Here is a 23,001-nt window from a genome sequence, read left to right as displayed (position 1 = left end):
ATATATACATTTTTTATTTTTTATTTTTCGATATTTCAGGTGATATTCTGATCGATATTCTGTAGACATCAACTTCTGTAGATATTGTTGAACACTACAAATTCCTTGCGCTCGAATTGGATTAAATTTCTTATAATGTAAATTTCATATTCTAGAACCTTCTTTACTCACCTTGAACGTTCAACAACGGATTGTGCTTCAGAGGCCCCATGTAAAAGACAAGACTATTTTTGGAATGTGAGGTCACGGTCAGGGTGACCCTGCCCTCGTGGCACGCGGGAGGCGGTGCATACATGGCCCACCCGTCGCCATGGAAACCGATCGATGTCTGCTCACAATGAGGTCCGTTCAGACCTTCGGGGCACTCGCACTTGTCCGCAAAAGCTGTACCTGTGAACGATTAAATAACAATAATAATAATAATTATTATTATTTATTTATTTCTCTCTTAAAGGTATAGTACAAATACAAATGGAAATTAACCTTATAATTTATTTTGTAAGCCTTTGAAAGAGCTGAAGTCGGTACTAGGTTCGAAGACCTGTATTACTGATCTCCAGGCTCCCTCCTTCTTAAGATACATTAGGTTAGGTTAAGTCGTGAACAGATGCTGCTGACTAGTGTTGAGAGATCATTAGGTGTTATCATTTATGAAGGTCATTATGCGCGTGTGTGTGTGTGTGTGTGTGTGTGTGTGTGTGTGTGTGGGTTTGTGTGTGTGTTTGTGTGTGTGAATGTGTATATATGTGATTAATAATGTGATTGAATGATTGATAATATGATTGATCTTAAATTGCTCCTCATTGATATTCAATATTATTATTTAATATTGCCTCTTTCTCGCATTGTTCCCTTATTGCTGAGGGTCGTGACCATCATGTTTAAACAGGATTATATTTTTTGTTATATCTTTCCAGTATTTGTGGTCATCGGCCGCGTGAAGGTCTTCTTTAATATTATAGTAGATTTGAATTTGTTTTACACGCCCCTAATATTCATGGTATGTATCTCAAATTGCAACTTAGCTAATTCAGTCAGTAGTACAGTATTTTTTGCAACATATTTTCAATTTTATGTCTAACCGCGTATGGATTGATTTAGATGAGCTAGCTGTTCAAATACTACATTATTAAACTTACCTCCGTTTAAGCAAATCAGTGGCTCCTGTACATCACACGTGCACTCGGATTCGACCCTCGCGGAGACTCCTACGAAGCTAGTTGTGTTGGTATACACGGAAAGCGGTACGTTATTCTTTATGAGCACATTACGGCATGAGTCCTCGCATTGCTCCTTCTCAATCAGACACTCATCGATGTGCACCATGTATATTCTTGATTGGAGTTCTTCTTCCAGCTAAAAAAAAATATTAGTATTGCACTGTGCTATGAAAACATCACCGTTGGACATAGTTTTCAAAGGTTTTTTTTGCATTACCAATTTCATATTAAGGAGTTATAGCAGCGGTCGGGGAACCGGGGTAAATTACCACAAATGGGGTAAAATGAAATTTTGGGGGGTAACAATGAAACTTTTGTGAGTAAAAAGGAAAGCCGTCGTGGCCTAAAGGATAAGACGTCCGGTGCATTCGTGTTGAAGCGATGCACCGGTGTTCGAATCCCGCAGGCGGGTACCAATTTTTCTAATGAAATATGTACTCAACAAATGTTCACGATTGACTTCCACGGTGAAGGAATAACATCGTGTAATAAAAATCAAACCCGCAAAATTATAATTTGCGTAATTACTGGTGGTAGGACCTCTTGTGAGTCCGCGCGGATAGGTACCACCGCCCTGCTTATTTCTGCCGTGAAGCAGTAATGCGTTTCGGTTTGAAGGGTGGGGCAGCCGTTGTAACTATACTGAGACTTTAGAACTTGTATCTCAAGGTGGGTGGCGCGTCTACGTTGTAGATGTCTATGGGCTCCAGTAACCACTTAACATCAGGTGGGCTATGAGCTCGTCCATCCATCTACGCAATAAAAAAAATAAAAAAAAAAAAAAAAAAAATATTGAAGTGAAACTTCTTTAGAATCTTTGTGATTTCAAACTCGATGAAACGAAATGAAACGAAACGAAAAAATATTTTTTTTTTCCAAAATTATCATGGGAGCTATAGCTATATATGAAAGATGCTAAAAAGAAGCGATTTAATTTTTTTTTGTTCTTCGCCATGGGGTTAATATCAACTTACACAAAAATATTTTTGGGTAATAATTTAAAAAGTTTCCCGACCGCTGGATTATAGGAACTCACGCGCCATGGGTCTCAATTATATGGTGTAATAACTGTGTCAGCCATCGAACCAGTTTCACGGCAGAAATAGGCAGGATATACCTACCCGTACGGAAACACAATATACCCTGTCACTAGGATCTTAATGATAATAGTTTATATAATTATGCAGCAGGTATGATCTCCAGCTTTCCCAACTTCATAGCCCTATAGGTAGTACGGTTTTCAAGCCGCACGAGTTCCTATTAGCGAAGCAACCATTCGATCAGGCATGATGGATATCACAACTGTCGTATCAAAGTAATTAAAACTTTAATCTACTCTTGAGGGCTTTTATGAAGTGATGTCCCCTAGCTTTAGTAATACTGCACGCAAATTTATCACTCAAAACATAAAATTTAATAGAAAAAGCGAAGAAAAATAAAAAAAGAATCAGGGTATTAGGCCGATCAGGGTATTAGGCCGAAGTTATAAAATCATTGTATCGTCATCGACAAATTTTCATGTTAATCTAACGCTTTGAAGTCAATGCAAATCAGGTTAATAAATTCCGTTACATGGTTAGGTACGGACCTAACAAGAGCGTTAATTAAGATAACAAGCTGTATTACAAAATAATGTTACCAAATTACTTAAATTTGAACTGGTTTTGGCCCAAAATTTATTCGTTCAAAATCCCCTTCCCAAAACAATAGCGTCATAGAAGTTATTTTGACCATCGTTCGCAGCTCAAAAATCTCTAAAAGACTTGCGATTTTTTGAACTGCGTCGACAAAGTCAACGTACCTTCTCCTGTATCCCAACCGCCATGCTGTCAAGTTTCTCTGGTGAGTAGTAAGGCGAGCCGTGAGCCGAGAACCTCACATCCAAAAACATGTCTTTCACAGTCGGCTTGCTGAATACCGTGAAGACGTCTACGTTGTCCAAGGAAGTGTTGTACAGCTGGGCTAGACGACGATGGAGCTTATCCTTTTTACTGGTACCCTACAAAACAATAAAATACATTGACGCTTTCACCCCTCCGTACTTTGGCGACAACTTGCTAAACATAAGCTTTACATTGCGTACAAATTTTAAAGATGGCACGTACCGACTTTTGTACGTTAATTCATATTTCTAAGTGAATCTATCTAATCATTCATACTTGAATTGTCTTTTTCAGTTTAATTTCATGTATATTACTTACTTGTCCCTATTTCTACGATTTACAGTAAACAAAAAGAAAAAAAAATAGACGGTTGTTAGCACAATATTAAAATGTCGACGAATAACAGCTTAGTCCACTGCTATCACGAAAGCTTTTAAGAATTCTAAACGACCAAAAGTAATATAATAAAAATACCAAACGCGAGATTCGAGCGAAAAAGTAGTTTTAATTATTATACCAAGGACTCGCGACAAACTAAGAGAGCACTAACAGTTCAGTTTATCAAATTTGGACACGGAATAACAATCTTTTTATCGCCCCAGTATGCAAACGAGCATATGGCCGGCCTGGTGGTGAGTGGTCGCTTATGGACGTCTGCAATGCCGGGGATATAGCCAAGCTGCTGTCTATCGCTGTGTACTCTCCATAAGCCAGGTTTGAAGCAGGACATGTAAAGGGGAGCTTTTTTTTATTTTTTATTGCTTAGATGGGTGGACGAGCACACAGCCCACCTGGTGATTAGTGGTAACTGGAGCCCATAGACAACTACAACGTAAATGCGCCACCCAGCTTGAGATATAAGTTCTAAGATCTGAGTATAGTTACAAAGGCTGCCCTACCCTTCAGACCGAAACGCATTACTGCTTCATGGTAGAAATAGGTAAGGCGGTGATACCTACCCGCGCGGACTCACAAGAGGTCTTACCACCAGTAATTATGCAAATTATAATTTTGCGGGTTTGATTTTCATTACACGATGTTATTCCTTCACCGTGGAAGTCAATCGTGAACATTTGTTGAGTACGTATTTCATTAGAAAAATTGTTACCCGCCTGGGATTAAAGCTTCGGTGCATTGCTCAACACGAATGCACCGGACGTCTTATCCTTTAGGCCACAACGCTTTCTTAATTCCAATAACTCCCATTTCTTTTCAAATCTCATCTATACCCAATATAATTTAATCCTACACGAAATTCACGAGGTTCTCACACCAAAAGTGAAGCTTCATTTACCCCCTTCACAGTTTTGGTATGACCAATTACATCACGTTCCCTCGTTAGTAGTTGAATGGATCTCTGGATGTAGTGTCAGCTTAATTTGGGCCAAGGTCGCTTGGATACAGACCTCTTTATGTTTGGTCTGAATTAAAGTCTAGTTAGCCGTCTTAATTGTTCGGATCATGAATGACTCGTTACAGGCATTGAGTTTCAAAATTTATGAACAAAAATAGATGTTCGACTTGTTTAATCAGCAAATTAAATTGTGATATATATTTTTATTGCTTAGATGTGTGGACGAGCTTACAGCCCACCTGGTGTTAAGTGGTTACTGGAGCCCATAGACGTCTACAACGTAAATGCGCCACACACCTTAAGATATAGTTCTAAGGTCTCAGTATAGTCATAACGGTTGTCCCACCCTTCAAACCGAAACGCATTACTGCTTCACGGCAGAAATGGGCAGGGCGGTGGTACCTACCCGTGCGGACTCACAAGAGGTCCTACCACCAGTATATGTATTATATGCCGCGATTCATTATTATTAGCTTCTGACGATACGATCATCGGAGTTGTCTAATTTGTATACTCTGTATTCTTAGAAGGACGATATATTTACATTTTTATCCCGAAAATTATTGAACGGTATGTTCTAATTATTGTTTTAGTTTGGGGTTTTAAATTTATTAGGCAGTCTTCATTTTAATGTAAAAATTTGGCCATTAAATTTTATATTGGATTTGAATTGAAACGGTTGAATTAAATAACACAAAATATATTTACTGTACGTATGTAGTTCTTCTTCTTCTTCTTCTTTTAGATAATTTGGCTCCAACGCTTTTGACATTGATTTTGCCAATGTCAAAGTATTTACAAAAATGACAGGTGCTTAGAGAGGTAAAAAATTACTAAATACGTATGTAGTTAGTAAAATGATCTGCACCATCTCGATTTGTTTGGTCACCGGATTATAGCAATTATAGCACTTAAGATATCCCATTCAATCTATTAGCCGACCATACATTTAATATATAGGGTGTGAGAGGTGAAATTCCCATAAACATTTTTAATAATTTAATAATAATTGCTTTATCTTTTTGAAACTAAAACTCGACGCTGTTTCCATGTTACACATTTATGAAAAAAAAAATTAGCATGTAAATTTTATGCATAGAATTTACAACGACTGTAAAGTTAGGATATAATTTTAGAAATTTACGGCGAACATTATTCTGGGTTATTTATTATGTGTTAGCATTTTATTGCACGTATCAGATGTAAGATATTTATATACTACTACTATTGTAGAAAGTATGTACTTTGGGGACGTTGTATAGGGAATGATTTTTCTATTTTAAACTATTCCCTCACACGTCTGGCTGTAATTAATTACACACAAAGGAGTGAAAACATTGTGTTATTAACCGAAATTCGTCAAATAATGGTACTAAAATCCTCAAATGAATGCTAGTTTTAATTAGAAGGAAATTTGTCTAACTAATTATTAATTTAATATTTTTATCATAAAAATAAGTTATGACATTATTGTATAGTTATCGGTCCTTGATGCGTTTGCCAATTTTTAAGTTAATAAGACGTCTTAAAGTCGTTAAAAATGACGTTCAAAAAACTCTGTTACTTACAAACAAACATACATACATACCTAGCTAATAAAAGAGCAATCAAAATACGTTCGAATAAACATTGATTATCATATAAAATATTGAGATAATATAATATGTAACATAGCATGTGATAATTTTGACATACGAATCCTACGAACGGAGAAGCGTTTTGCGTTAGGTTAGTCTTAACTGGGCGTTTACATTAACACCGAGATTTTTTTATTTTATTTTTTATTGCTTATATGGGTGGACGAGCTCACAGCCCACCTGGAGTTAAGTGGTTACTGAAGCCCATAAACATCCACAACGTAAATGCGCCACCCACCTTGAGACAAGTTCTAGGTCTCAGTACAGTTACAACGGCTGCCCCACCCTTCAAACCGAAACGCATTACTGCTTCACGGCAGAAATAGGCAGGATGGTGGTACCTACCCGCACGGACTCACAAGAGGTCCTACCACCAGTAATCACAAGAGGTCCTATCACCAGTAAAGTAAGTGTATATAAACTCCTATAGTTACAGTAGCTCAGATAAGAGAAGACGTCAAAAGGGCTGGTGTTAATAATAATATATGCTTACATCCTCCTCAGGTATGATGAAGTCTTCAGCGGTGACGTTAACGAAACGAATTGACCCAGATTTGTCGACGGCTTCTTCTGGTATTTCCTTGATCGTCACATTGACTGTAGCCTCGACCCAATGGAAGGCGACTATGGGTTCGTTCTCCTCTGTTACCTGTAAGAAAACAAATGTCATTACATTTGTAAAAACTGTACATAATATTTTGTATTCAAGTTTCACAATATTTGCTATGTGTATGTGCATTACTATAATTCTCATGTTGTATTAGTTATTTTAGCTGTTCTACACACACTCATCACTTTTAATTATTATTCTCATAATCCTCTCGCAGGTCTGCTGGAAGAGATTTCTCAAAGGAATAAGCAGTGCCTTTGTACATAATTTTCCTATTACTCTGTACTATGTCTTCTTTTTTGTGTGTACATAAATAAATAAATAAAATTAAAGTTATTTGTGATTTGTTTTCTTTGTACTATTTACCAGAAGAGACGGTATGCTCGCCCTCTCGTACACCATCTGATTATTCTTCATCTACCGTCTATATCAGTGATATCATTGCCTAGCTTTGCGTAATTCGTTCCTTAATATTATGTATCTATGATATGATTGACATCTATGATATGACAATATGATTATATTGCGTTTATATCGCGTCAGTACAGCTGGCAGCAGCTTGTGTGGAAACAGCTTTTCTGTGTGCCAGGGATTAAAAGCTTTCGCAGCTTAAAAATTCTAAAGTTGACACTTGGATTATGGATGGCGTTTTTAGCTGGTATGCTCCTGCTTTAATGTTTAGTTTTTCGGTTCGAAGCAATCTGTTTGTTTAATGTTACATAAATACAGTAAAAAAATGCATTTTATTTTTATTAATTAGTTTTGTAGACGAGAGATTTAACTAATTATTATGAGATGCATTCATGATGCTAAAAAAATTTGATTGTTGATAATTATAACAACGTCTTACAAACGTAATATCCTATTGGCATTACCATTCTAGAGAAGTTTGGTACAGCTTTGATTTTAGAAGATGCAGATAAAAAAGAAGTTTCGGTTTGAAGGGTGGGGCAGTCGTTGTAACTATACTGAGATCTTAGAACTCATATCTCAAGGTGGGTAGCGCATTTAGGTTGTAGATGTCTATCGGCTCCAGTAACCATTTAACACCAGGTGGGCTGTGAGCTCGTCCACACAACTAAGCAATAATAAAAATTAAAAAATATATTTTAATACTTACATTGAATCTCAACAAATAGGTGCCGTTAGGGGTTCCCTCTTTCATTGTTATCATGCCCGTGTTGCTGTGGACGTCGAAGTACGGGCTCCTCTGCTCGTATGAAGGCAGCCACATGAATCTCTTGTCCGGTAGATCCCAGTCGTCGGGGTCGTCGACAAACACCCTACCAATCTCCGTGTCTGGTGCCTCGCCCTGCATTATCAAGTTATGTTATACCAGATCAGACATAATCAATAGTACGTTTTTGATTTTTCGAAGATTTGAAAGGCGGCACAGATCACAACAAAGTGAAGTTAAACACAACAACAACAAAAAAAAAAAAAAAAAATAAAAAAACAAAAAAAAAAAAAACTATGCATTAATTTGATAATTATTCGATTTCCCGCAATCGAGAAATCGGGATTGGGTTCGAAACTTTTACACACATAAAATCTCGAATAACTAATTAAAGCAATTTTATCCGGTTCGGATATTCTCCGTGTTAATTTTCCAATTCATTTAGTAATTAAACCGGAACAAGGGAAATACGACGCCCTTTGACGGCTAGCGCGTTGTAATTTTAAAGGGCAGGCTTGCTTCAATGTTATTCCTGTGCTCGTCTCAATTAACGCTGAGAAAAACTATTCGAAACTTCAACGATTATCACTTTAACGAATAATTATATTAATTATCGATTTTTAGTGAGATCATAATTTTTAAACGAAATCAAAAAGTTTTATTTTAAATGGACCTTCTCACAGCGGTTTTAAAACGTGACGGCATTATTAAAAATTCTGATGCCTGTTTTGCCGTTGAGAGAATCGGCAGAAGACTCAAGAGCTTGTTTTTTATTTTAAATACTTGTACATCACAAGTTTGTTAAATCAGCAATGTTTTATATCCAGAACGTGTTAAGTTACATAAAAAACAATTAATTTTGGCCTTGTATAGATAACGAAAGATTTAATTTTGTACTCTATTGTTATTCCAATAAAGATGCTACCATTTTTAGAATAAGGCTTATTTAAATAAGCTGTCTAAAATTGTTTCACGCGGATCCGTATAAAAGAGATTTTTTCATTAAGTTACCTATGTACACAACTCAATCGAGATATGCTCTCATATATTCCGCTGTTTTAAAATCACATTTACAACTACACTGATCGTGTCCTATCATCGAAAGTATAAAATACATAAAGAATAAAAAAAAACCTGACATATTTCGACTACTATTAAATATCTTAGTTGAATTTTCTTCGTGGACATATTATCACTCTATAGAGCTACGAATGAAATGTAAGGATCGTTCACGAGTTATTAAAACTATCAAACAATAACTATAACATAACTAATCGAATTAAATCACAGAGCGAATATCGATCACGGCCATTGGTAATTCGAGATTCGCAAAAGTTTTAATTGTACTACGAGATTTTAGTATGAACGAACTGAAGTTGTGGACCGTTGGCAGAACAAACAGAGAACTATTGTATTTTTATTGGCGTTAGGACGCGCTGTGGTTACCGTTTCGCAAGTCGAAAGTCGATGCAACTCCGCAATATCAAAAGTGATTAAAATATCAACCGAAAGAAATGTGGTTTGCGCTAAAAACAGACATTACTTAACACGCTACCGGTGGTAGGATATATTGTGAGTCCGCGCGACTAGGTACCACCACCCTGCCTATTTCTGCCGCGAAGCACTAATGCGGGGCTGCAGAACTGATATCTCAAGGTGGGTGGCGCATTTACGTCGTAGATGTCTATGGGGTCCAGTAAACACTTAACACCTGGCGGGCTGTGAGCTCGTCCACCCATCTAAGCAATAAAAAGAAAACGCTCTAACAGAAACATAACAGAGACCATGTGATATTTATGAACTCCACTAACTTCTTAATACCGGTGTTAAATAAAATCATTGAAAACCTTTAAGGCCTCATCAAAGGCGATGTAACGAAATCAACCGTTACACATAAACGAGCAATACACTTTTCCCACACTCTGTACAAAAACCAATCCGCTAAGTAAGAAGTACAAAACCGGGTCGTAACTTAGAAATCAGGGCGGAGACCGTAAAAACCGCCACGCCGCGTAATCCTTGTTTATATTCACGCACTAAACTGCTTTCATTAAAACAGAATTAACATTTTAATGGCCATATATTACTATCGAACGTATGATTTAGATAAGGGAACTAACTAGCGAATCCATTTTCTTTCGCGTGACAAAATTGCACTAGAATAACACGTTATTTTTATTACCCACTAGCTGACCCGGCAGACTTCGTATTGCCTCAATCGATAAATAAAAGACCTAAACTTTTGTATAGAACAAACAAAAGGAATCCATCCGACGGGGGACACATCAAAGGGAAAACAAAATTGTTATTTTTATTTAATTCCGAGCATTTTCATATTTATCTACCTTTTAAACCTTCTCTGAACTTCCACAAATAATTCAAGACCAAAATTAGCCAAATCGGTCCAGCCGTTCTCGAGTTTCAGCGAGACTAACGAACAGCAATTCATTTTTATATATATAGAAGAAGAAGATAAAAGATAAGTATTGAATGGCTGTCGGGACCTATGAACAACACAAATATAATCAGCGCTTTGCATTAAGTCGAAGTCTCAACTGAACATGACTTAGTTGCATGAATGATTTTTGGGTGAATAGCATCAAAATTAGTTGTGAAATTTCCAACATCTATGCCACTCTCAAACCTATATGACTTCCTTAAAATTGGCGGGATAGAGTACATAGATCAAGTCATAATACCAAAACCAAAATAGAAAACAATTATTAGATTAGATTTTTCGATTAGCCCCCATCTTTAGTACCGTTAGGGAATATCGTATATACAAAGACAAAGGTAATACTGGCGATTTAAATTGTAAGTTGCTCTATGTAGGCACTAGTATTTACATGCAATGTGAATTTCTTCGCATATAGGCAGAAACGATTCTGTTTAAAAACCTTTGAATTTCTTTCTTCTTCATTTTTTCATTTTGTTGGATCCTCGCTGTGTAAAGAACTTTAGGTTGCCGCTTAAATATTTACGAATGCTTATTGGGGATCTTTATTTAAGAATGCAAATCAGTAGGGAATTGGAAAATTTCGGACCATTCTCGGTAAAGGGCACAAGTTATTCATAATGACGTTTTTCAAGTTTCCGAACAGTTTTCTAAGAACGATCGAAATCATTCGATGCCATAAAATTAATTTAATTTGGATCAAAATGAATTGTGCGAATTTCTTTCGATTACTGTTGATTTCTTCCATTAACGTTAGTTACGAGGGATGTTTTCTTGGTATTTTTTATTAATTTAACAATTGAAATCCATTTCGCTTTTCTAGCAGAAATCCAATCAAATAAGGTACTAATAATTTACTTAGAACTTCGCGACGACAGATCGATATTGGCTACATAGGGTTAAAATTGAATTTATATATTTTGCAGAGGGAAAAAATGGAAACTTCATCTGTGAATTATTTTTTCGTTACTTTAAGTTTTCACAGTGGCACTCTCGATAAATATTTGGATGTAGCTACGATCCATAAAGTCGAAAGTGTGAATACATTCTTAATAGGTTCAATTCATCAATCAAGATAACAGGAACAAACACTTTAGAAGTTTGATAATTTTAAAACAATTTATATATCATTTTACAACGAATTTTAACGCTTTTGAAAGGTACCTCTCGGTAACTTAACAAAGTTCAATTAGATCTATTGATACCACTTGAATAAATAAGAAAATAATTTTGGATTATCGGTAGTTTCTTACAGAATCTACCATAAAATTATGCTGTTTTTAAACATAGCTTGAAGGAAACATTTGAACGCATTGAATTCAAGGAAAGACAATTCTGTTCCGCTAATGAGATACTTTAAACTATAAGCAAATACCGATATTCTTTGTTCTGAACAGATTTTTATCTTTATTAGTCGATTGTAAACTAAATCAAAAATAAAAACCTATTCCTCACAGATTTCTCCAAGGAACGTAAGACTACACCGAGATAACTAAATGGACGATTATCTCGCATAATTATCTCTCAATTTCGTAGTACGTGATAAAGCACTGTTAAAAACTTGTCTTTTTCAAGTATCATGTGATCAAGTCGCGCTATACGCAGCGTTTACAATGGGAATAACTCCGAAACCGACAGTAAACCGTCTAATCGCTAATAATGTAGTCTGCTACAATGAAAAATCGTAAAACTGTTTACGATTTTCGTCGTAAAGACCAATGAATCCTCGGCTCGAGCGACGAGACATTATCATATTTCATACGCTTTCAGGCGGTCGCGTCCGGGCGTCGGGGGGAACGCGAAAACCGTAATCAAATGAAACTTTACGAATTATTTAACAAATAAACTTGATCCTTTTAACGTTATTAAAACACTGCATGCGTTTCATGAAATTACTTAAGACATAAATGGGTTTTGTTAATATTTCATTTTGCACGAATGTACATTTAATTTTGCTATCTGGAGTTTACGAGCAGAATTGAATATAATAGAAACATAGCCTTTGAGGCTTTTCGGATTACGAACTCATAGAAGTGTGTTGATATAGAAAAATATTAATTATAAAATCTGTAGTAATTGCTTCCGTGAGAAGGTTTAGCGAATTTGATAATAGTTATGTGTCCAAAACAAATGATGAGTTGTTAATTTTTAAAATTACGAATAAGAGTAAATTGAAACGATCATTCTATCATTATTTTTGTGATTTATCAAATGGCTTTAAACTAATTTAAAATTAAGAAAATACTAATTTAACTAATTTAAATATATTTAATCTAATCACACAGCACGATCTTTTTGGGTTGCTAAGTCATTGTACTACTTGTAAATAAATTGTTTTCTTTTTTTCATGTCCATCTAAAAAACGGCTTGGCTGCGGCTTGACTGCCTCTGGCATTGCTGGAGTCCATGGACGACGGTAACCACTGGCAGCAGCTTGGCTCTACCCCTGGAATTGTTGAAGTCCATGGGTTACGGTAACCACTCACCATCAGGTGGGCCGTATGCTCGTCTGCCTACAAGGGCAACAAAAGAAAAAAAAACAATCAACCAATGCTATTTTATGTGACCACTGGTTGTTAGTGTATCTTGTATGATTAGCTCGCAATTTATTTTCGCCACAAATGACGTAACACGTAATAAAGATCAGCAGATTTTTGTAAATTAAGAGCTGGCCAATAACTATGTCGTGTTTGTCACAGCTGTCATGCTCGTCAGCCGGAAGGCACGACTGTTAGAAAATAGAATGGGTCAGGTCAATAATAAGTTAGATAGAGTCTTTACCGTTAATACCATCAGTTATTAGCCAAATAAATTATGCAGCTCAATATTGATCATTAATTTATCGTAAGGGTAGTAGGACCTTTACGATAGGATACGATGGGGACCTCTAGTGAGTCCGCGCGGGTAGGTACCACCACCCTGCCTATTTCTGCCGTGAAAGAGTAATGCGTTTCGGTTTGAAGGGTGGGGTAGCCGTTGTAACTATACTGAGATCTTAGAACTTATATCTCAAGGTGGGTGGCGCATTTACGTTTTAGATGTCTATGGGCCCCAGTAACCACTTAACACCAGGTGGGCTGTGAGCTCGTCCACCCATGTTTTTTTTTTTTTTTTTTTATTGCCTTTGTAGGCAGACGGGCATACGGCCCACCTGATGGTGAGTGGTTACCGTCGCCCATGGACTTCAGCAATGCCAGGGGCAGAGCCAAGCCGCTGCCTACCGCTTAATACTCTCCACAAGCCTCGTTTGAAGAAGGACATGTCATAGCGCTCGGGAAACACCGTGGAGGGGAGCTCATTCCATAGCCGGATGGTACGTGGCAAAAAAGATCTCTGGAAACGCACTGTGGATGACCGCAGTGGCTCCAGGTAGTATGGATGAACTCTACTCCGGTGGCGGGCGGTGCGATGGTAAAAACGAGATGCTGGTATCATCTCGAACAATTCCTCAGAGCACTCCCCATGGAACATACGGTACAAAATACAGAGGGAACCGAAGTCCCTCCGCAGACCCAGAGGCTCCAAACGATCCGAGAGAATGGGATTATCGACAATCCGAACGGCCCTCCTCTGTATGGAGTCAAATGGAAGAAGCTGGTATTTGGGAGCCCCAGCCCAGAGATGGGAGCAGTACTCCATGCGAGACCGGACTTGTGCTTTATAAAGCAAAAGTCTTTGTCCAGGCGTGAAGTACCGCTTCGCTCTGTTGAGGACTCCCAGCATTTTGGACGCCAACTTGGCTTTGCCTTCCAAATGACTCCGAAACTGGACATCGCTCGAAATGTCGACCCCAAGTATCCCGATACTCTCGGAAGGTTGCAGGGATACTCCTTGGAATTGCGGCGCCATGACAAAGGGGTCCTTCTTCGCAGTGAACGCGCAAACTTGTGTCTTTATCGGGTTGAATTGAACCAAGTTCAATTCACCCCATTCGGAGACTCGCCCCAGAGAGTTCTCCACTTCAGACACAAGTTTTGATCGTCTCTCTTGCACCACGCTCCGAGAGAGACTCTGATGGCCGATATATCGCGCATCCCCCGTGCTGTCATCCGCATAGCAATGCATGCCATCAATAGACAGCATGTCATTGATATACAGGATGAAAAGCGTGGGGGCGAGCACCGAACCTTGTGGAACGCCAGCGTTAATGGTCATGGTATCAGAACAGTCACCGTCTACAACGACCGTGATGCTCCGCCCATCCAAAAAGCTAGCGATCCACTTGCAGAGACCCTCGCGGATTCCGTAAGATGGTAACTTCGATAGAAGTGCCCTATGCCAGACCCTGTCGAAGGCCTTCGCGATATCAAGGCTCACAGCAAGAGCCTCGCCCTTGCTCTCCAAGGCTTCAGCCCACCTGTGAGTAAGGTATACAAGAAGATCGCCAGCTGAGCGACCGTGACGGAAACCGTACTGTCGGTCACTGATCAGCTGGCGATCCTCCAGATACTTCAGGAGTTGTATATTAATTATTCGCTCCATCACCTTGGAAAGCAAGGAAGTTATCGCGATAGGCCTATAGCTCGATGGGTCCGACCGGTCACCTTTCTTGGGGATAGGGTGGACGTGGGCAGTCTTCCATGAAGACGGAACCCTGTTAGTGCAATAAGAGAGGCGATACAAACGCGTTAGCGCAGGCGTCAGCTCAGGGGCGCACGTTTTCAGAACCACTGCAGGAATGCCGTCTGGCCCGCTCGACTTATGGACGTCCAGGAGTCGGAGTTCCCGCCTGACTGCACACTGTGTAAAGCAGATCTCCGGCAGGGAACTATCACACCGGAGGATGTTCGGTGGTGTGGCACCCCCGTCGTCCACAGTCGAGTTCGAGGCGAAGAGTTTGACCAGAAGGTCAGCCTTCTCTTTCGCACTATGGGCCAGACTGTCATCGGACTTGCGTAGTGGTGGGAGACTAGATCTGCAAAAGTTACCTTCTGCAGCTTTGGCGAGCGACCAAAAAGCACGGCTCCCAGAGGGAGAGCTCTTCAGTCGCTCGCCAATTCTAGCAACGTGCTCCGATTTCGCCCTGGCAATAATCTTCTTGTAGGACCTGGAAGCGGCGTTATATTTCCGCCTTTCCCCTGAGATGTTAGGATCCCGACGTCTCCTGGCATTATCCCATGCCACGTATGCGGACCGCTTGAGGTGTGCAGCATCCCTGCTGGCATTATTATACCAGGGTCTGCTGCGACCCCCAACGGGCACTTCAGAGGAGGGAATAAACAATTCCATCCCCTGGAGCACCACGTCTTTAAGACGCTCCGCACAGACGTCAGGATCAGCAGAGGAAAAGCAGAACCGCCCCCATGGGTAGGATGCGTAAAATTCACGCAATCCATCCCAATCTGCTGACATATACCGCCAAACTCTTCGATACCCGGTCGTCGTTCGACGATCAGGACGAGAGAGTGGTACGGCAGCACGAATAAGGCAGTGATCAGACGATCCAAGCGGAGCGTCGACCACCACACTGTATCCGGCCGGATCTGTGGTCAGCAGAAGGTCCAACAAAGAAGGCTCGTGCCCCTCGATATCTGGGACACGGGTGGGCTGTGTCACCAGCTGGGAGAAGTCGTAGGCCAAGGCGAAATCGTAGGCAGTCCGACCCGGGAGGTCAGTGGTTCTGGACCCCAACCACTCTTGGTGGTGAGCGTTAAAGTCTCCAAGAACCACCACCTCCGCAGATGGGTACTGCTCAAGCACGCGGTTAGTCCCCTCTTGCACATGCTCAAACAGAGCTGAACCTGCATCACTGCTGTGGGACCTGTACAGGCACGCGTAGATTCGGCTACGGCCCCCGTGATCTACGCGCAGCCACAAGAGGGACAGGTCCCGTTGTTCGAGGCCCCGAAGACGGCGACAACAGACATCAGCCCGGACGAATACGCACACCCCGGCTTTACGCAGGAAGTTGTGCTCCAATACGTAGCCGGGGTATTCAAGGTATGAGGTATCATCCGGAGCAGATATCTGCGTCTCCGTTAAAAAAAGCAGGGCAGGCTGCGCCGTCTCAAGGTGGTGGTGTACGGCGTCAAGGTTGCTATGTAGGCCCCTGACATTGCTGAAATCCACATTAAATGTGGAATGGGGAGCCGCCTGTAAAACCCATTTCTTTTTTTTCGACTTCATTAATTAAGTTGTTATATTTCCGGAGAGTAGGATAAGGAGAGGTAGGATGTTAGAGGTGAGATCGAGGCAACACCTGAATGAAGCGCGGAACATAGTACGTGCTCGACCACGGGTTGCGTGAGAGACAGACGCAGGGCATGGAAGGGCCCCCCCCCAGTCCACTCTGCGTGCGATCGCCGGGATCCACTCCGGTCTCCGACTCCGGCACGACGACCGCACGACAGAATTTTACACCGGTTGGCGGGACAGCTTCCCGGGGCGGGTTTAGTAGAGACACCCGGGTTCAGGTCCCCTACTGACCGGCGGGCGGCAGTGGGTACCGTTTCACTGGGTCTCCCTATACCCCCGTCAAACAATCACGCCCCGTGAGTTCGCACGCACGTCTGCTCCACAAGTTCCAGGCGTCACCAAGACTCACCCACAACAAGGAAGGGGAAAGGGAAGGGATAGAACTGGCTCTCCAACCCACACGCCGGAACACAGCTAGGCTATTTGGCGGCGGACTCTAGTTGGAGGGTGGTCGCCAGCCAGTCGGACTAAGTCCTACCACCGGTTATGTAAAAAAAAAAAAAATTTGTGATTTAAATTCAACATCAAATTCGAATTTGAATTATTTATTAGGCAAACGTTTCTTCACAATTAATTATTTTTTTTATTTATTGCTTGGATGCGTGGACGAGCTCACAGCCCACCTGGTGTTAAGTGGTTACTGGAGCCCATAGACATCCACAACGTAAATGCGTCACTCACCTTGAGATACAAGTTCTATGGTCTCAAGTATAGTTACAGCGGCTGCCCCACCCTTCAAACCGAATTAATTAACATGGATACGTCATACCGCAAAACAATATGAACAAAATTTGCAAATTAATTGAATGTTAATTACACAATCATATAAACAACTAGCGACCCGCCCTCGCTTCGCTTCGGAAACATTAAAACACACATGAAACCAAAAAAATTAAATAATTTTTTTTTTTTTAAAAGTAGCCTATGTTCATCAGGGACAATGTCGGCTTCTAATGGAAAAAAAAATTTTCAAATCGGTCCAGTAGTTTCGGAGCCTATTCGAAACAAACAAACAAACAAATCTTTCCTCTTTATAATATTAGTATAGAAGTATAGACGAATAATCGGCCCAACGATTGATTTCAATAATTACTAGCTGAAAAATCATTCAAAGTTAGTAGTAAATCGAAAGTCAATTATTTTAATTTGAATATATTGTCAGTAACGGGAAGGTATTGACTACTAAAAGGTATAATAACGATAATTGATTAAATACTAACGTTTTGTGTTGACGTTGACTATTGACTAGTGGTATTGTCTTAGCTAATATATGTAGGATTTATTGTCAAAAGAAAGGGACTCTTGATCTATTCGAATAAAATGAAATACAATTCGCTCGGAATCGATTATTAATTTCATATATTTCACATAAAGCTTATTATTAATCTCTATTGGATGAACTAATTAATTCAAAAATTTTCATTCCTATTAACTTTTATAATTTTGATATACAACATGTAACATATTTAACGCACACCCTCAAACACCCCAATTAGACTTTAATAGTATAAACGCTATGCATACACCAAATATTATTTATATGTGCGTTAACATTGATTATTTGTGAAATTAGTTATTCCAATTTCGTGGAAATAAAATGGTCACCGATTCACACTCCGCTGCGCACGCACACACAGACACCTACTCGCCGCGCCGCTTGTTCAATGCACTTTAATGACCGTTTTCGTATTTGTTGTTTTATTTTAGATAATACTGCAATGTCACTTTTCACTTTATCAAAGGCGGTTATTATCTTATTCTTTAGTTCTTCGGCATTTATTGTCTGTGTGTTATAAACTAGCGATTTAATTCGCCCCCACAAAAAAAAGTCGAGAGGCGTCAAATCAGCTGATCTAGGAGGTCACTGACCGAAAAGACATAGCGAAATACGGAAGATATTTTATTTGCACTATCACTTGACCTCTTATCGGTAAGGTGGACGCGGCGTGACTGACTTGTCAAAAATATTTTGTTGACTTCGTTGTTTAGATTTTTCTTTGATCACCGCCGACGCAACCGCGTCGCATCGGGATTAGCCTGCCGTTTATTGTAAGAATATTAAGCCGACGAAAGAAAGTGATAGTAATTATTTTTGTATTACGGTTTTCTTTTATGTATTGTAGTGTTGCTGTGTGCCGGCGGTCGCTGTTGGTATTGTGTGCGTAGGTATTTTATTTTGTAATAGACTATTAGCCTTGAAATAAGTATCAGATTTATTTAATTAAATAAAATTTTTTTTTACTAATTAGATATTTCATTTTAAAAAGTCTTAATACCCTGACTTACGTTCCATTTTCGTTTCTATGAACTGTTTAGCTAGCTGTGTAGGGTGACTGTAATTTACTTAGTTTTAACTAAATTTTAGAAAAAAAATTTGGTACATAAAAAACAATCAAAATCGATCCAGATTCCGATTCTGAACAAATTACTTTCAGGGTGTGCGTTAATTATGTTACATGTTGTATAGATCAGATGAATAGACTTAGAACGATTTCAAGTTCAGCTTTACACAAAACATTCAAACAGAAGTCGTCAGCAAAAACCATAAAAAAGAAAGAAAGAAAGATACATCAAAGAAACTGACGAAAAAGAAAGAATAAAAAACATTCCAGTGAAAACCATCGACCAGTACAGTCGGCCACAAAACAACGATTTAACACAGGTACGAAGCGGAACAGGAATGGCAATCCCGAAGCCACGTTGCCAGATCACTTGACGCCATCGCGAATGTAGACTAAGTTTTTAATACTCACATAAAACCGCCAACTGTACATTTCGCTGAAGTATGTTTCCATCTGTTAGCGTTAAATAAAACACAGACATATTAGTCACGAATATTTTGTAAATATACCATATATTGTAGATAGATAATTAATTTCGTTTTTTTTTTGACGTAAATATTTAAAATAATTTCAAAAGTCTTTCGTACGTGACAGTACCAAATATGTTTTGTTTTAAATAATATCAAAAATAGCATTTTAACTATAATATAACGGGCTTACTTAGATATTAATAAAGTAATTAAAAGAACCAGTTCTTTAAAAGGCTTAGGTGGTTTTTCGACGTCACTCGAATTCTTGGGATTGGAAGCAGATAAATGAAAAAAAAAAGTGTATTTAACCAAAACTGATGACAATAAAAGTGAATTAAACCCTGCTTTAGTTTTGACGAACCCAATGTTTCTAAAAAACAGAAATACGAAAGCGTTGAAGCGGTAAATTAAAACTAACTGCATCGTTTGGCCGGCAAAAACTTCTACAAAACAGAAGTTTAATGCCTTGTTAATTTAGCGATAGAACGAACCGACTGAGTTTCTCGCCGGATCTTCTCAGTGGGTCGCGATTCCGATCCGGCGGTAGATTCAACGAAGAACTGTTCTTATTAGGGCTAGTGTTAGCAATTCTCAGGTTGAGCCTGTAAGCTCACCTACCAGTCCATAGCCGGCATAGCTTTTAGGCTACCACCGATTAGGTGGAAAAAAATAGTCGAAAGCACCTAGTGAAAATTGGTTCGACAACTTAACAGCTTACTCTGATCAAGCTGCTCTAAGGAATTATAAGAATAATTATTCATATTGCGAAAATTTTCACACTAAATAATTTAGTACCGCTTTATTGATATAGGCAAGGCTATACAAATATTAGCGCCCAAGTTTCTTTAGATATTTTAATTGGGTTTACTTAGGGACAAGCTACGTAAGTATTGCTGCTAAAGATAAGTAAATAGACCGAAAGTTTTTTTATTGCATCGACGAGTAAATGACAACTGGTGGTAGGACCTCTTGTGAGTCCGCACGGGTAGGTAGCACCGCCCTGTCTATTTCTGCCGTGAAACAGTAATGCGTTTCGGCTTGAAGGGCGGGGCAGCCGTTGTAAATATACTGAGACCTTAGAACTGATATCTCAAGGTGGGTGGCGCATTTACGTTGTCGAAGTCTATGGGCTCCAGTAACCACTTAACACCAGGTGGGCTGTGGGACCGTCCACCCGTCTAAGCAATAAAAAAAACGAGTTCGCGGCCCGCCTGATTTTAAGTGGTTTATGATGTCTATACATCACAATGTGAATGTGAACCCATCTCGAATCATAAGGTCTAAGTATCAAATGTATAAGGGTTTTCCCAAACTAAAAAACGTATTTATTGGATACTTCGCGGTGGAAACAGGCAGAATGACTGTACTTAACAACGATGACTTACGTGCTACTAATATTTGTATTCATTCTAAAATAGCGGTTTAACAAATACAAAAAATTCTCAAAGCCTTTTTACTGTATCAGACATTTAATTTATTACTCGTTACAAATTTAACTGTAGGCAGTTATCCCAAGATATATCTCGAGATATGAAAACCTGATGCCGCCATTTTGTAATTTCGCAAATTTGTTATTGTCCCAATTAGGATGCTCTGGAGCTAACGAACTCAAGGTCCACTTGGTGTTCAAATGTTATCGCAGTAAATATAATCAACATGAATTCATCCTTCAGCGATTCGATTGGAATTTCAGTATTGTATCGTAAAGATAACTAACTGTACTGTCCATAAAAATGACCACAATACGACACACCACCACAAGCGACGCCTTAATTGTTTAATTACATCTTAATTTTATTATACGGTCATATTCCTTCGCCGTAGTAGTTGTTGTAGCTTATGTATTAAATTGGAAAGATTTGTGTCATAAAAGTCGCACCAAGGTATAGTCATATGCATATTAAACAAAAACAAAAAACAGACTAGAATTTTAAACGCTGATTATATTTAGGATACTATTTGCTAAAAACTATATTAATCAACTAGCTATAACATATTGCCTTCGGTTCTTGCGAGTCAAAGCTATAATCATAACTACTTTCACGGTTTAATCTCGCGTGTATTATCGTAAATATGTAAACAATAAACGATAGTACATACAGTAACAGTAGTTTTAATTGCAGCTTGCAACACGGGCACACTGGGAAAATGAAACAAAGCCCCTGAACGTAACTTCTCGGGATCTTCCAAAAAATCCACTGAAAAAGTCTCAGTAAATGACCACCATTTTACTGAGATTATACTTCATCCCTTAATATCTCATCTCATTTCAATTCATTTCATTTCATTTCATTTTATTTTATGCCATGCTTCATAATAATCAACTTCATTTTATTACATAATATCATTTTTCATATAAAAAAGTTGTCATTAACATTAAAATAAGACTTGACCTAAAGGTCTTAGTTACCAGGTCATAAAATCCCTTAAAAAAAGTCACATTCGGGCGTCATCGGGCGAAATCGGAATTCCCGAATACGCAGATGTCACTAGATGTCAGTCGACAACCGTTCGCGCGCCGATTGAATGTTTAATTTAAAAGTAATATCTTCGGAATATAATATAATTACTATCTCCCAAAACAATATATTGTGTGATTGACTTGATTCTGAGCGCAAATTTCCCACTAATGCTATAAACAACAAACCAAATAATTATGAAAACAATAAATAGCAAAAAAAGGTTGAGAATGTTCAAACCATACTATCTTAGATGGCTCCTTATCCCAGCGACAGACCGTCTGTTTTTATGTTAGAAATTATACAATAGATCGATCGCAAGCTAAGATAATATTGAAGACTTTGAAAATAATTATTAACAACCATTCTGAAATGAGATCAAAAAAGGCAGAATTGAATATATGCAATATATTTAAGATAAGACGAACGAAATCATAATATCTCCCTACACAAAGAAAATATGCGATGTGTGCTCTTTAAGAGATGAGAAGATTTTTTCCAGCATCCTCAGAGCCCATTTATCTACATTTCAGGTAATTGGCCCTTTAAGGACAAACACGTTTTGTGAAGATTTTTATCTGAGTTTTTTTTGCAGGTAGGTAACGTATATTTTTATATTGTAGTCAATAAGTCTTTGTAATGATTAAAATGATTTATTTATCAATTCCGTGGTCGAAGAATTTCTATTATATTTACAGAAATTTTGTACTACTAATATAAATCGATAGATGATTTTCCTTTCCTATCTTTTTACTCGTATAGTGCGAGCGAAGAAATTTCGCATAAAAAAAAATTAGGTGGCCATGGGTTGTATTTAATTAAGTTGTAATTAAATTTTTATTAGGCAATTAATTCGTTCTGTTTGAAGCGTAATCAGGCAGGCAAATTTTCCGAATAATACATTTCCGCAAAATTATAGTCGAATCATAAAATGCAATCAAAAACACCAATGTACTAAAAGCGCTTAAAGGTCATAAAGAAATTGTGCGAGGCGAATAAAGAATATTAATATTCTTTAAGACGTTAAATGACCTAAATTAATGAGCGCTGTAAATTACGTTTTATTAACTCATATATTTCATTTTACGATACTCGATTCCATAATTGAATACGATATTTGATTGTTCGTGGAAGTTAACATTAACAACAATGTCGTTGATAAAGTAAGCTTGTAAATCAAACAAACGTAGAAATAATCA

The 23,001-nt window shown here is 38.6% G+C and overlaps 1 protein-coding gene across 1 annotated transcript in view; it reads right to left on the bottom strand.

Annotated features, from left to right (window-relative positions):
- Positions 1-23,001, bottom strand: part of LOC100127100 (1-cadherin) — a 271,341-nt gene that overhangs the window by 18,756 nt on the left and 229,584 nt on the right. The window contains exons 14-18 of the mRNA XM_021351441.3: positions 7,825-8,016; positions 6,588-6,743; positions 3,022-3,219; positions 1,140-1,356; positions 172-390 (exon numbers count right to left, since the gene is read on the bottom strand). Of these exons, the coding sequence (XP_021207116.2) occupies positions 172-390; positions 1,140-1,356; positions 3,022-3,219; positions 6,588-6,743; positions 7,825-8,016 (982 nt within the window). The remainder of the gene's footprint in view (positions 1-171; positions 391-1,139; positions 1,357-3,021; positions 3,220-6,587; positions 6,744-7,824; positions 8,017-23,001) is intronic.

This window comes from Bombyx mori, chromosome 7 (assembly GCF_030269925.1).
Source record: "Bombyx mori chromosome 7, ASM3026992v2".
Classification (NCBI taxonomy): Eukaryota; Metazoa; Arthropoda; class Insecta; order Lepidoptera; family Bombycidae; genus Bombyx; species Bombyx mori.
Note: the sequence above shows the minus strand (reverse complement) of the source record. Positions and strands in the feature narration are given on the sequence as shown.